This window comes from Cynocephalus volans, chromosome 2 (genome assembly GCF_027409185.1).
Source record: "Cynocephalus volans isolate mCynVol1 chromosome 2, mCynVol1.pri, whole genome shotgun sequence".
Classification (NCBI taxonomy): Eukaryota; Metazoa; Chordata; class Mammalia; order Dermoptera; family Cynocephalidae; genus Cynocephalus; species Cynocephalus volans.
In genome coordinates, this window is record NC_084461.1 from 217,168,102 (window position 1) to 217,181,864 (window position 13,763).

The 13,763-nt window shown below is 41.4% G+C and overlaps 1 protein-coding gene across 4 annotated transcripts in view; it reads right to left on the reverse strand.

Moving 5' to 3' along the window:
- COBL (cordon-bleu WH2 repeat protein) overlaps positions 1-13,763 on the reverse strand; it is a 295,923-nt gene that overhangs the window by 35,417 nt on the left and 246,743 nt on the right. For all 4 annotated transcript variants that reach the window (XM_063088248.1, XM_063088250.1, XM_063088249.1 and 1 more), the window contains one exon: positions 8,540-8,849. In XM_063088248.1, coding sequence (XP_062944318.1) covers positions 8,540-8,849 — 310 coding nt within the window. The remainder of the gene's footprint in view (positions 1-8,539; positions 8,850-13,763) is intronic.

A 13,763-nucleotide genomic window follows, 5' to 3' on the forward strand; every position in this document is an offset into this window, starting at 1 on the left:
AAGCACTATAGCACAGGAAATGTGCGAGCAGCTGCAACCACATTCCAAAGTCAAAACACAGGTGAGCAGGGTGATGCTGTCTTCTGCGGAAGAGATGCCGAGTGGCCAACGCACCCTTCAGTCCTCAGTAGAGTGCACACCCACACCCAGCTTGCACGTGTATTTAGTTTGGCCTCAAATATTTGAATTCCTTGCCAACATTTAAAATTTGGAAGAGTTTACCTACAAATCTAGATTTCTGGTTTCTCTTTGAGAATTGGCCACACTGGATCTATAATCCTTCAGGGCAATGACTGAAAGGAGGGCGTAGGGCTGCTCTCTGAGAGAAACATGTATGTTCCACCATGCCCCATAGCCTCCCACCTGCTGAACCTCCCTCAACCTCATGATATGCCTGGCTGCTGGGGCATTCAAGTTTGCAACCCCTGTTTTATACTATAAGCACTACTTTTAAGTAATCCTGAAATTTAGTGAAAATCATGTATTTGGAAATAAGCATGTGTAATGTCATGCTGAAATTTCTGAATTTTCAAATTTTTTAGTTGAGATAATTTCCATAAAAAGCAACAACCCCCACCCCCGAAGAAAAAACAACAACAACAACCAAAAACTATAGTCATTCCATGAGAAATCCTGGGCAGAGAGTCAATCCCAAATAGCTCTTGGGCAAATAGCATAGAACCAGAGACAGGGCCAAGGGGACTTGAGATCATCTTTATCTTCATTTGACTGATGAGCTGGCTGAAGCCCAGAAAAGGAAAGTTATCTGCCATGAAAATCCATAGGTCCCCCATTTCCTAAATGAACAGTAGTAATTCTAACGATGCATACTATGTAATAGACATGCAACACATACTTTATTATACTGTGATGGGCACTTCATAGACTCATGACACCTCTGCCAGGTAGGTGTCATTATCTGCACTGTGCAAAATCAAAATGTAAGGCTTGGAAACATTAAGTGGCTCCTCAAAGGCCAAACAGCCAGTTAGTGGTGGTCAAATTCCACTGTAGTAGGTCTGTCAGTTTCAAAACTCCCTCCCTCCCTTACCATACTACTCTCAACTTCAGTGGCACCCCAGGGATGAGGGCAGAAAAACATGTCCTGCCCCCTGTTTGGATAAAGCGTTAGGTTCCAAAGATTCAGTGATGACCCTAGCTGTGGCCACAGACAATGTTAATTCTCATATTTGGATAGAAATCAGCAAGATTTTATATCAAAGGTCAACACCAGCCAAGCAGATTCATGTGGAGCATCTCTGGGGGCACAGAGTTTAAAATACCTGACTAGTATCATATGCAGAGCTCAAATGTATGCAGTCCCCATGCAGACTAGCAGAACAGACTGGGAAGTTACAGTGAAAAGCTATTTTTCCTTTATGTTGAATGACCAAAGGAGAAAATGCCATAATTTTTGCCTACTCTCATAGATGCAAACAACACAGACCAACCTGAGCTAAATGCATATTGTGTGGGGTGGAAGTAAAAGGGGACCAACCACTGCCTTCTAATTTCCTTTCTTATGAAACACAAACTTGGCCTTGGAATCATCCTTAAGACTGAGGAGCTAGATTTTAAAGTTATTAGGGAATGTGTATAACAAGATGGAGATGTGCTCTTGATAAACTGTTAGGTAAAAATAAATCAAAATAAATTATGATTGACAATACAATTATGTTAACCCAATAATGATTTGTGTGTTCATATGAACAGGGTTGAAAGAAAACATGAAAAATAGAAAAGCTTTTGGTGACCGACTTATACCTCAATACTGAAATAGCTGGGGACCTAAACATCACCCTCTCAACATTGGACAGATAATCTAGGCAACAAATCAATAGGGAAACACAGGATATAAACCACACTCTAGACCAACTGGACTTGGTGGATATATATAGAACATTTCACTGAACAACTAGAGAATATACATGCTTCTCATCAGCACATGGAATATTCTCCAAGATAGATCACATATTAGGTCACAAATCAAGTACCAAAAAGTTTAAAAAATTTGAAATCATTTCATACATCTTCTCAGACCACAATGGATTAAAACTAGAAATTAATAACCAAAGAACTTTTGGATCACACAAATACTTGGAGATTAAACAATATGCTTCTGAATGACATATGGGGGAAAGAAGAAATCAAAAAGGAAATAAAAAAACTTCTTGAAACTAATGATAATAATAACACATTATACCAAAACCTATGGGATACTGCAAAAGCAGTACAGAGGAAAGTTTATTGCAATAAATGCTTACATCAAGAGAACAGAGAGATCTGACCAAGATGGCGGAATAGACGGTCCCCAGCATCACTCTCTCCCACAAATCAACCAAATTTACAACTATAAAAATGTAACATCAGCCAAGCTGGGGCCGCTGGAGCTCAGGAGAAGAGGAGGAGAGACCTACGGAGTTCATGAAGGTGGGAGAAACTAGGTTGAGAGAAAGAAAAAGCTGCTCTGAGCATTTCGGGCTGCGGCTGCTTTAAGGCTCAAGCTGATGAGTGCATAGAGCAGGAGCCGGCAGAAGCTGCAGCTGTGCCCTTCAGATGGAGTTACTTGAAGGCAGCAGGAGAGAAGAGGGCCTTGGCAGCCTCCAGGACAGCAAGACCACTAATAGGTTTCCCATGGACCCACGCAGGAGTGAGGAGCCAGAACTGAAAAAAGGGAGCCATTCAGAGGCTAGTGAGTCATTGCAAGGGACCAGTGCAGGGCCCATCCCATGGGAAGTGTTTGGAGCATGGGCAGAGGAGGAGATGGATGCACTAGGGGAACACTGGGACACAGCAAAGACAGCTTATTGGCCCCCCAATCAGTGCAGGACCACTCAGAGGAGACTGGTCAGGAATGCGGAATTGCATGGGGTGCAGTTTGATGAAAAAACTCAGGCCCAGATCAGATTCTACAGAATACAGATCCATTGGTTCTCTGGAGAGTCAGAAGTACCTATAAGATCAACCACTAAACCCTGAGCTGCACAAAAAGCCTTCCCTAGGGAAACAGCAGCAAAGTGGCAATTTAAAAAACCACACAGCTCAAGTACTAGTTCCCACAGGAAGATCCCCCATGTTAGAACTAAAGGACAAAAAATTAGTTCTGGCCTAGGCACACCACCAGCACCTTGGGGCCTGCCTGGGAACCAGAGGCTTGGATCTGGGGACTGGACCCCACTCCCACTTCCAGGCAAACTGCACCAGTGCCTTGGGGCCAGACCGGGGACCTGAGGCATGGAGAAGGAGACTGGACCCCCCTCCCACAACCAGGCACACCACACCAGCACCTCAGGGCCCACCCAGGGACCCAGGGCATAGAGAAGGGGACCAGACCTCTCTCCCACAACCAGGCACACAGCGCCAGTGCCTTGGGGCCTGCCCAAGGACCAGAGGCATGGAGAAGGGGACCAAACACACCCCACAACCAGGCATACCACAAGTGCCAAGGAGCATACCAAAAACAGCACCTCCATGTGGGTGTGCCACCACAGCCACCACAATAACCATGGCTGCCACAAAAGTGGCTATTTGCCACAACCACCAAGCAGATGGTCCACCAACCACTGGAGTACATTCACATAAGAAGAGTCACCAGCAGAGACAAAGAAAAGAAGAGGATGTCTCTTTCCACAAAACCTATTTCAGAGTGACAGATGAAGCATCTGTTCTATGATAATATTGGGGGACCTGATCACATCTCTCAGCATTGGACAGATCAAATAGGCAACAAATTATCAGCGTAACCATTATTCTTTCAGAAGGAGAGAAGAAATCTAGGGTAATTAGAGGGGGGAGGGGGAGGGAATGGGGGACGGGGAGAGATTGGACAAGGGGCATAAAGAATAATTACAATTTATAACAATAAATATGCTAGTAATATTGATTTAATCAACATATCTCCATGTTCAACCCCCCAAATATGCATAATCAATTTTGATTCAATAAATAAAATAAATTTTTTTAAAAAGAGAGAATGGAAAGATTTCAAATAAACAACCTAACTTTACACCTCAAGGAAGTAGAAAAACAAGAACAATCCAAACCCAAAGTTAGTAGATAGAAAGAAAGAAAGATCAGAGCAGAACTAAATGAAATAGAGACCAAAAATATAGTACAAAAGATCAATGAAACAAAAAGTTGGCTTTTTGGGAAGATAAACAAAATAGACAAACCACGAGGCAGACTTACTAAAAAAAGAGAAGAGAGAAGACCCAAATTACAAACATCAGAAATGGAAACGGGGATAACACAACTGATACCGCAGAAATACAAAGAATCATTAGAGAGTACTATGAAAAACTATATGCCAACAAATTTGAAAATCTGTAGGAAATGGATGAATTTCTTGACACATGCAAACTACCAAGATTGATACAAGATGACACAGATAAACTGAACAGACCAATAACAAGCAACAAGATTAAAGCAGTAATCAGAAATCTTCCAAAAAAGAAAAGCCCAGGGCCAGATGGCTTCACTGCTGAATTCTACCAAACCTTTAAAGAAGAATTAATATTAGTTCTTTCCAAACTATTACAAAAAATTGAAATGGAAATCATTCTCCAAAACTTATTCTATGAAGCCAGCATCACCCTGATACCAAAACCAGAAAAAGATACCTCAAAAAAAGAAAACTACAGACTGATATACTTGATGAACTTAGATGCTAAAATCCTCAGCAAAATAGTAGCAAACAATACAGCAACATATCAAAAGGGTTATACATCATGATCAAGTGGGATTCATCCCAGGAATGCAAGGATAGCTCAACATATGCAAGTCAATAAATTTGATACATCATGTCAACAAAGTGAAGATCAAAAACCACATGACAATCCCAATATATGCAGAAAAAGCATTTGACAAAATTCAACAGTTTTTCATGATAAACACTCTCAACAAATTAGGTACAGAGGGAAGGTATTTCTACATAATAAAAGCCATATATGATATCCCCACTGGCAATATCATCCTGAAAAGCTGAAAGCTTTCCCATTAAGAACAGGAACAAAACAAGGATGCCTGCTCTCTCCACTCCTTTTTAACATAGTATTGGAAGTACTTGCCAGAGAAATTAGACAAGAAAAAGAAATAAAGGGTATCTGAGTAGGTAAAGAGGAAATCAAATTGTCCCTGTTCACAGATGACATGATTCTCTCTATAGAAAACACAAAAATCTCTACCAAAAAACTCTTAGAGCTGATATATGAATTCAGTAAGGTTACAGGATACAAAATCAACTTAGAAAAATCAGTAGTGTCTTTATACTCCAACAACAAACTAGAAGAAAAAGAGATCAAGAAAGCAAGCCTATTTACAACAGTCTCCAAAAAAAAAAAAAAACCAAAAAAAAAAAACCCCCAAAAAACTTAAGAATAAATCTAACCAAAGAGGTGAAAGATCTCTACAATGAGAACTACAAATTACTTCTGAAAGAAATTAAGGAAGACACTAAGAGATGGAAAGACATTCCTTTCTCATGCGTTAGAAGAATCAATGTAGTAAAAATGTCCATACTACCCAAAGCCATCTACAGATTTAATGCAATTACCATCAAAATACTAATGACATTCTTCACAGAAACAGAAAAAGCAATCCTAACATTCATACGGAACAACAAAAGACCCCGAATAGCCAAAGCAATCCTGAGCAAAAATAAAGTAAAGCTGGAAGCATTACACTTTCTGACTTCAAACTATATTACAAATCTGTAGTAACAAAAATAGCATGATACTGGCATAAAAACAGACAGGTGGACCAATGGAACAGAACAGAGAACTCAGAAATCAACCCACATATTTACAGCCAAGTGATCTTTGACAAAGGCATCAAGTACATTGGGGAAAAAACTGCCTTTTCAATAAATGGTGCTGGGAAAACTGGATATCCATTTGTAGAAGAAAGAAACTTTATCTGTACCTTTCACCATATACCAAAATCAACTCAAAATGGATTAGAGACCTAAATATAAGGCCTGAAACTTTAAAACTCCTAGAAGAAAATGTAGGGGAAATGCTCCACGATTTAGGACTGGGCAATGACTTTATGAATAATGCCCCAAAAGCACAGGCAACAAAAGAAAAAATAAACAAATGGGATTACATCAAACTAAAAAGCCTCTGCACAGCAAGGAAACAATACAGCGAAAAGACATCCTACAGAATGGGAGAAAATATTTGCAAAAAATGCATCTAACAAGGGATTAATATCCAGAATATACAAAGAGCTCAGACAACTTTACAGCAAAAAAACAAATAATCCAATTAAAAAATGGGCAAAGGAGCTGAATAGACATTTCTCAAAGGAAGACATACAAATGGCCAACAGGTATATGAAACAATGCTCAACATCACTAATCATCAGGGAAATGCAAATCAAAATCACTCTGAGATATCACCTGACCCCAATCAGACTGGCTATAATAAAAAAGACTGAGAATAACAAATGCTGGTGAGGATGTGGAGAAAGAGGAACCCTCCGCACTGCTGGCAGGACCATAAATTAGTACAGTCATTATGGAGAACAATATGGAGGTTCCTTAAACAACTACAGATAGAACTTGCATATGATCCAGCAATTCCACTCCTGGGGATATATCCAGAGGATTGGAAAACATCAGGTCAAGGCATATCTGTACTCCCGTGTTTATTGCAGCTCGATTTACAATAGCTAGGTGATGGAACCAACTTAAATGTCCATCAATGGATGACTGGATAAGGAAATTGTGGTACAGATACACAATGGAATACTACTCAGCCATAAAAAAGAATGAAATTCTACCATTTGCAACAATGTGGATGAGTCTGGAGAAAATTATCCTAAATGAAACAACCCAGGTACAGAAAGTGAAATACGTTCTCACTCATAAGTGGGAGCTGAATCCATAAACAAACAAATGAACAATAGAGACAGAGAGAAAGAAACAACAATCACAGTAATAGGTGGAACTTTTAGAAAACTAGAAGTGGAAAAGGGTAGGGGAGGGGGGAGAGAGAGGGGGGCCAATGAGGGATTGGTGAACAGACACAAAGAATGGTTGCACGTTGTAATGACAAATAAGCTAACTGTACTGATCTAACCACCACACACTGTACATAATTATTGAAAATCAACATTTTACCCCACATGTATGTATAATAAAAAATTTTAAAAAGACATAAAAATAAAAGAAAGAATAAGTAACAATGTAACAAGAAAAGAATTTTACCTTATTTCTATTAATGTTTCCATACAATGGTTTATTTGATTAGTTATTAATGTTGTGTAAAAGGTAAAAATAAAATTGATGGCCTGAAGAGAATTAAAAGTTATCACAGCAGTGTGGTGTTAGCACAGAGAGGGATAAGTAAACCATGCTGTGGAAGAGGGATAAGTAAACCAGTGCTGAGGAAGAGAGCGTCAAAGCTGACCAACAGGTACACGGAAACTTGACATCTGACCAAAGTGGAGGTAGGAGTCAGTGGGAAAAAACAGATTCCTTCTTCACACCACACCAAAAAATAAACCCCAGTTAGACAGGAGCTCAAATGTGAGAAAGCAGCACTAAAACTTTTACATAAAATTCAGACTATCTGTAGTCCTTTAGGCTTGGCAAGAATCTCTTAAATATGCAAAGGTCATATACACTTGGAAGAAAAAGGACAAATTCAATGATATTCACATTAAAAGGCAATTATTGTACAATAAACAAAACATTAAATTCAAGCCACAAAGTTAAATTCAAGAGACTCTCTGTGTGCGATAACTGACGATGGAGAAATTAATAGTTAAGGCAAACATACCAGTTTTGTAAAGAGGGCAAAAGGCTACAAAAAGGCAATTTTCAAAAGAGGAAACCCAAATTGCTAATAAACATATGACAAGATGCTCATCCTTAATAATTAGAGAATTGTGAATTAAAGCCACATGAAGTGACGTTTGACACCTATATGACTGGCAATGCTTAGATGTCCACTAACCCCAAATACTGGGGTAGGTGTGGAATGACATGATGTCACAGACTGCTGGAGGGCCTGTCAATTGGATGAGCATTTTTGGAGAGCATCTGTCAATATTCCACAAAGTTGAAAATGAGTCTTCCTGATGGTCTAATAATATTTCTTCTAGAAAACTCTCTACGTGTAAAGAGACATATGTGCAACCTGCTCATCATTTCCAGTCCTGGAAAACTGGAACAACCTAAGTGTCCATTATTGAGAAAATGGATAAACAAATGAGTGAACGAACATGTATTGTCATGGATAAATCTTAAAAACAAGGAGTAGAAAAATATACTAAGAGTAAGGTACTATTTATATAAAGTGTCAAAAAAACAAGACACTATGATGTATTATTTATAAGTACCTGTATACCTACAAACTGTGTGACGATATGGATAACCAGCCCTTGAATTTGGGTCTTCTGGAGACTTCTGTGGAGGGCTCCTGGCACACAGTGAGCTCTGAATAAACGTCTGTTGTGTCCCCATGACAAAAGCTGCCTTCTTTAGAGATGAGGCTGTGGATGGAATGACTTCCCTCCCACGCATTCCATGACTCACCTTGGGTGTGAGTTCCCGCAGCCAATCCTCTCCCATGAGGGGCTCTTTTGGGGACCCAGTTCTGGGGTTCCAGCCAGGTCCTGGTCACTGCAGTCTTCCTGGTCTGTAGCCCACCTATCTTTGGACTTCAGGCTATCATGCTGCGAGTCTAGAGAGATGATGTCTGAGGGGGAGCTCATCACACCCGAGTCCTCGGTTGTGTCCTCCGACGCAAAACAGCTGCTGACAGATACTGTCTCCTCGGCCTCTGATGGTGCCGGTGGGGTTCCATCCATGCCGCAGTGACCGCTGGGTGCCAGGGGCAGGCTCACTGGACAAAACACGGCAGGGAAGGTCAGCGCACACCGCCTAGCAAAGGCTACGTCCCTCTGAATGACTTCCCTGCTATCTGGAACTCGGGGCACTAGGATAAAGGGAGACCCTCATCCAAACATTGTAACTAACTCAGAAGGAACCATAGGTGCATGTGTGATCGAGAGCAAAATTTTCCCTGAAAAATCGGCATTTGATGAATTAGCCTTCTAAATTTGTATCATCTATTTGATGATGGGCAAACACATTTAAAAATTCAAACTAATGATGTGGTGAATGCAATTGTTTCTAGTCTAACCCTTGGTTTAATTAAAGTTGTTTTAAAATAAATTCTTCTAAAAAAGCATTGAGAACAATTAGAGTTTTTAGAAATATACACAAACTTAGAAAAAGTAATGCCGGTTTGTGAACTTCTGACAAATATTTCATAGTTACATTTGAAATTTGGCCTAACATATTAATGATGCTCTACCTCAGCTCTTGGCTCTCCCTTAATTTTTATATTTGAGACAGTAAGTTATGGTCTGAATAAGAGATGATCTTGGAAGAGAACCTTTGGGTAAAATTAGAAAGAATCAGAGCAAAAGTGTCCTTGGTTGAGGTTGCCTGGCCCCTAAGCACTAAACGTGATTTGCTGCAGCAGAGCCAGTGAGATGTGCAGAGCTGCAGTCACTGTCAAAGCCAAGTTCTGTCAAACACGAATGATGGGGGACACTGTAGCCATTCTGCACATCTATTTAGCTATTCAGAGATACATTAGGTACAAATAGTGAGGGGTCATTATTTTTTTCTTACTAAGCTTCTAGATTCTCTAAAATCACAGAAAGCTCTCTGCAGAGAGCTGCAGTTTGAAGGACAGGAATACACAACTCTAGACCAGCTGTACACCAGAGCTGTTGAATGCAGAAATAGATTTTAAACTTGAAGACACTTCAAGTCATATGACCTAACTAAGCACTGATAATGACAGTCCAGGAAATAAGCACTGTGTTTTGTCCTAGCAGTTCCAGTGCAGTTTGTTTTAAAATTGTTCCTCCTATAAGTAGTCACTGGATGTCTGGTGGGTAAAGGCCCACAGACGTCTCTGAGTGCATGCGCCACACTGTCACACACTGACAGCAAAGAGGAATCACGACTGCACTCAACACTGACAACATTTCTCCTAGACAGCAGGCAAACAACACATAACTAACAAAAACGACAAAGACCCTTTCAGGTGTTGGTTTATTTGAGACCCTGAACAATAAGATAAACAAGAGAACACAAATTTAAAAAAACACACATTTCACAAAAGAGCCCACATGTAAAGAACAGGATGAAAAGGAGGAATTGCTTAGGGAAGCATAAACACACAGGCTACACACTGAATGCACTGAACGCTTTTTAACAATAACCCTGTTTCCAGCTTTCTTTCCAGCTTTTGTTGCAATACTTTTAATTAGGGGGCAGATCTGGAGAAGAAACGCTGCCTCTGGATGAGTGCAACCTGCATCTTTTCCTGCCAATGATTTTCTAGAAAGCTGACACTCCTGGGATGGTTGCTGTGCTCTGTCCATGCCACCTGCAAATCTGCACCAAGATGTCATTCCATGGGCCAACTCCTCAGAACACTGCTTCCTGCACAGCTGTCCCAGCAGCTGACGAGGGCAAGGCCCTCTTCCTTGCTGCTCCTCTCTTCCCTTCCCTCCATCACTGAATAAGCAGGTCAGTTAAACCAACATTTTGTTTTTCTGTCTATCTTGTGTATAAACATCATGACACACTGAAAAAGAGTATACAGCTTTCAGGTCACAGAGACCTGGGTTCAAATGCCGACAGAGTAGTGTAGTGACTGTGTCCCGGGAGGTGGGTAACAATGCCTGCGACGAGGGCTGAACGTGATGGGCAGGTTTCCCTGCTGGGCAGGTGCCTGGGGGGAAAGGTCCCTGACTGGACCTGGGGACAGAGTCCATCCAAGAGTCTGGGCTCTTTGACGACTCACAGTTTATGAGGGGACAGACACGTGCATAAGGAATGACAACGCCAAATGCCAGCTCTAGGTGTGTTCCAATGGCAGAGGTAGGTGGGCTGGTCTGAGCGAGGTTTTGGTACATAGTAGGTGCCAAATAAATGCCTGGGCCAGCCTGGCTTCCTCTCTTCCCTTTCCAGTAGCTGTCACTCCAGTGTGAGTAACCGAAGAAACCTTCTCCCTATAGTCTCTTCTCAGCGGGCCACAAGTGGAGGCTCAGGACCACCTGTAACATGCTTTGACAATTTCTGAATGAGGTAATGGTGCAGGAGACTTTTTCCTCATCAATTCTAAACAGAAACCTAAAACATACAGGAAAACTGGGAGCTGCTTTAGCTGTGATGAGTTGGAGGTCCGGGTCTCGTCCGCTTGATCCTCTGTGAGTGGCCCCACTGCACCCTCACCATAGCTCCTGAGGGGCTCCACGAAGCCAGTGGTCCAGGGATGCCAGCCTGAGACCCCAGCAGCAGCAGCACTAAATGAAGAGCCCAGATCCCACATTCAAGTCCAAGTTTTCCTCTGAACTTTGAACAATCTTTTCATTTCCCCTTTCTATAAAATAAGTTGGCCCTGATAAGCTCTATAATCCTTTCTAGATCTAGAACTCTATCATTCTTTAAAATTCCAAATCAAAATAGAGAGTGTAAACACTCTTTTTAAAAATTGACTAGTGATTAAGTAGGAATCTTAAAAGGAATATATATATTTTTACAATTTTTAAATTAAAGAAGATTCCTGGGAGCGCCCAAGCCGCACCGCGACTGAACAGCCCGAGGCGGCAGCGTCCGAGAACTGGGAAAGACGGCAAACCAGAGACAGAGAGCGAGCACCCGACCTGGCACAGCACTGTGAGTGATCCCTGGCACAGCTCTGTTCGGGGGGTGGATGCCCACGCGGCTCCCGCCTGCACCACCAGGCCACTCACCGCCCCGGTGCTGCCTCCATTTTCCCAGGTGCGGGCAGCTCCGCCCTGCTCGGCCATCACTGAGCCCTCCCACTTGCTTGGCGTGGCGCGCCGGGCTTTCCGGAGCCTGCGGACTGGCCTCCGCTCCCACTCCCTCCGTGGTTCTCTGGCGGGGCTGGTGGCGGGGGGTGTCCTGAGCCAGTGTCGGGAGGGCAAGGAAGTACGGGCGGGCTGACTGTCACTCCACCATACCCTGGACTCCGGCCCCAGGTAAACTCCCTGTTACTGGGAGGCAGATACCATCTCTGCGGCCACCAGTTTGGAAAAAAAGCCTAACGAATTTCTGGTTGGGAATAGTGTGGTAGGAGAGTTCCCAGGTCCTCTTGAACCTGCCGGAGACCAGGCTGCAGGTGGGCGCTAGACTCGGTCTATACTGGGGGGATACAAAGGTGAACAAGACCCGAGAAAGATCTACAATTGCGGTTCTAAATTTAAATTTTTTTAAAGATAATTTATTATGCATACATGTGGGGTACAATGTTGATTTTCAATAATTGTGTATAATGTGTGGTGGTTAGATGAGTATAGTGAGCTTATTCATCATTACAATACACAATCATTCTTTGTGTCCATTGACCAGTTCCTCATTAACCCCCCTCCCTTCCCCTTTTCCACCTCTAGTTTTCTAAAAGTTCAATGTATTACTGTGATTGTGGTTTCTTTTTTTCTCTCTTCATTGTTCATTTATTTATTCATGGATTCAGTTCCCAGTTATGAGTGAGAACATGCAGTATTTCTCTTTCTGTACCTGGGTTGTTTCCCTTAGAATGATTTTCTCTAGGCTCATCCACACTGTTGCAAATGGTAGAATTTCATTCTTTTTTTATGACTGAATAGTATTCCATTGTGTATATATACCACAATTTCCTTATCCAGTCATCCATTGATGGACATTTAGGGGGGTTCCATTGCCTGGCTATTGTAAATAGAGCTGCAATAAACATGGGAGTGCAGCTATCCCTTTGACCTAATGTTTTCCAATCCTCTGGATATATCCCCAGGAGTGGGATTGCTGGATCACATGGAAGTTCCATCTGTAGTTGTTTGAGAAACCTCCATACTGTTCTCCATAGTGGCTGCACTAATTTATAGTCCCACCAACAGTGCAGGAGGGTTCCCCTCTCTCCACATCCTGACCTGTTGTTATTCTCTTTTTTGTAACAGCCAGTCTGATTGGGGTGAGGTGATATCTCAAAGTGGTTTTGATTTGCATTTCCCTGATGATTATGATGTTGAGCATTGTTTCATATACCTGTTGGCCATTTGTATGTCTTCCTTTGAGAAATGTCTATTCAGCTCCTTTGCCCATTTTTTAATTGGATTATTTGGTTTTTTGCTGTAAAGTTGTCTGAGCTCCTTGTATATTCCGGATATATTGCCTTTATTCTTTCTGCTACTTTCTGCCTATCCTAAGAGTGTAAGTCAGTATTTTTGAGTTAATTAACATGCTGGCAACTTTGCTATTCTCTTAAGGCATGAACAACCTTTTTGAGCTGAAAAGTTATTACTGCAGAATTTCCACAAATGTGAAAAAACACACTAGCTTTGTCTTTAGTAGAAGCCTACTATAAATTCATGATTAAATTCTCTTCAAATGAATAGCCACAGAGCCCAAGTAAGGTATTTAACCCTCCCACCATCCTCCGCCTAAATGATATAGTCCCATGGTTCATTCTTTATAAAGGAGAGCTTTGGAAAATTCTCCAGCAAAAGAGTAAAGAAGAAAATGCTAATGTAGGCCTACTAGTTACTCAAGTTGAATATAATCATTCTCAGTTCAGTACTAGTTCATGTGAGTTTTTCTTTTACAAAAGAAAATTTAAAGCAAAGAAATTTTCAAGCACTAAACATGAATATCTTCCAAGTCCTTTTGTAATGGATTCACTTTTATAGTTGCTTTGTTAAATGTAAATTAAAGATCTTGTAGCCTGTGATATTGC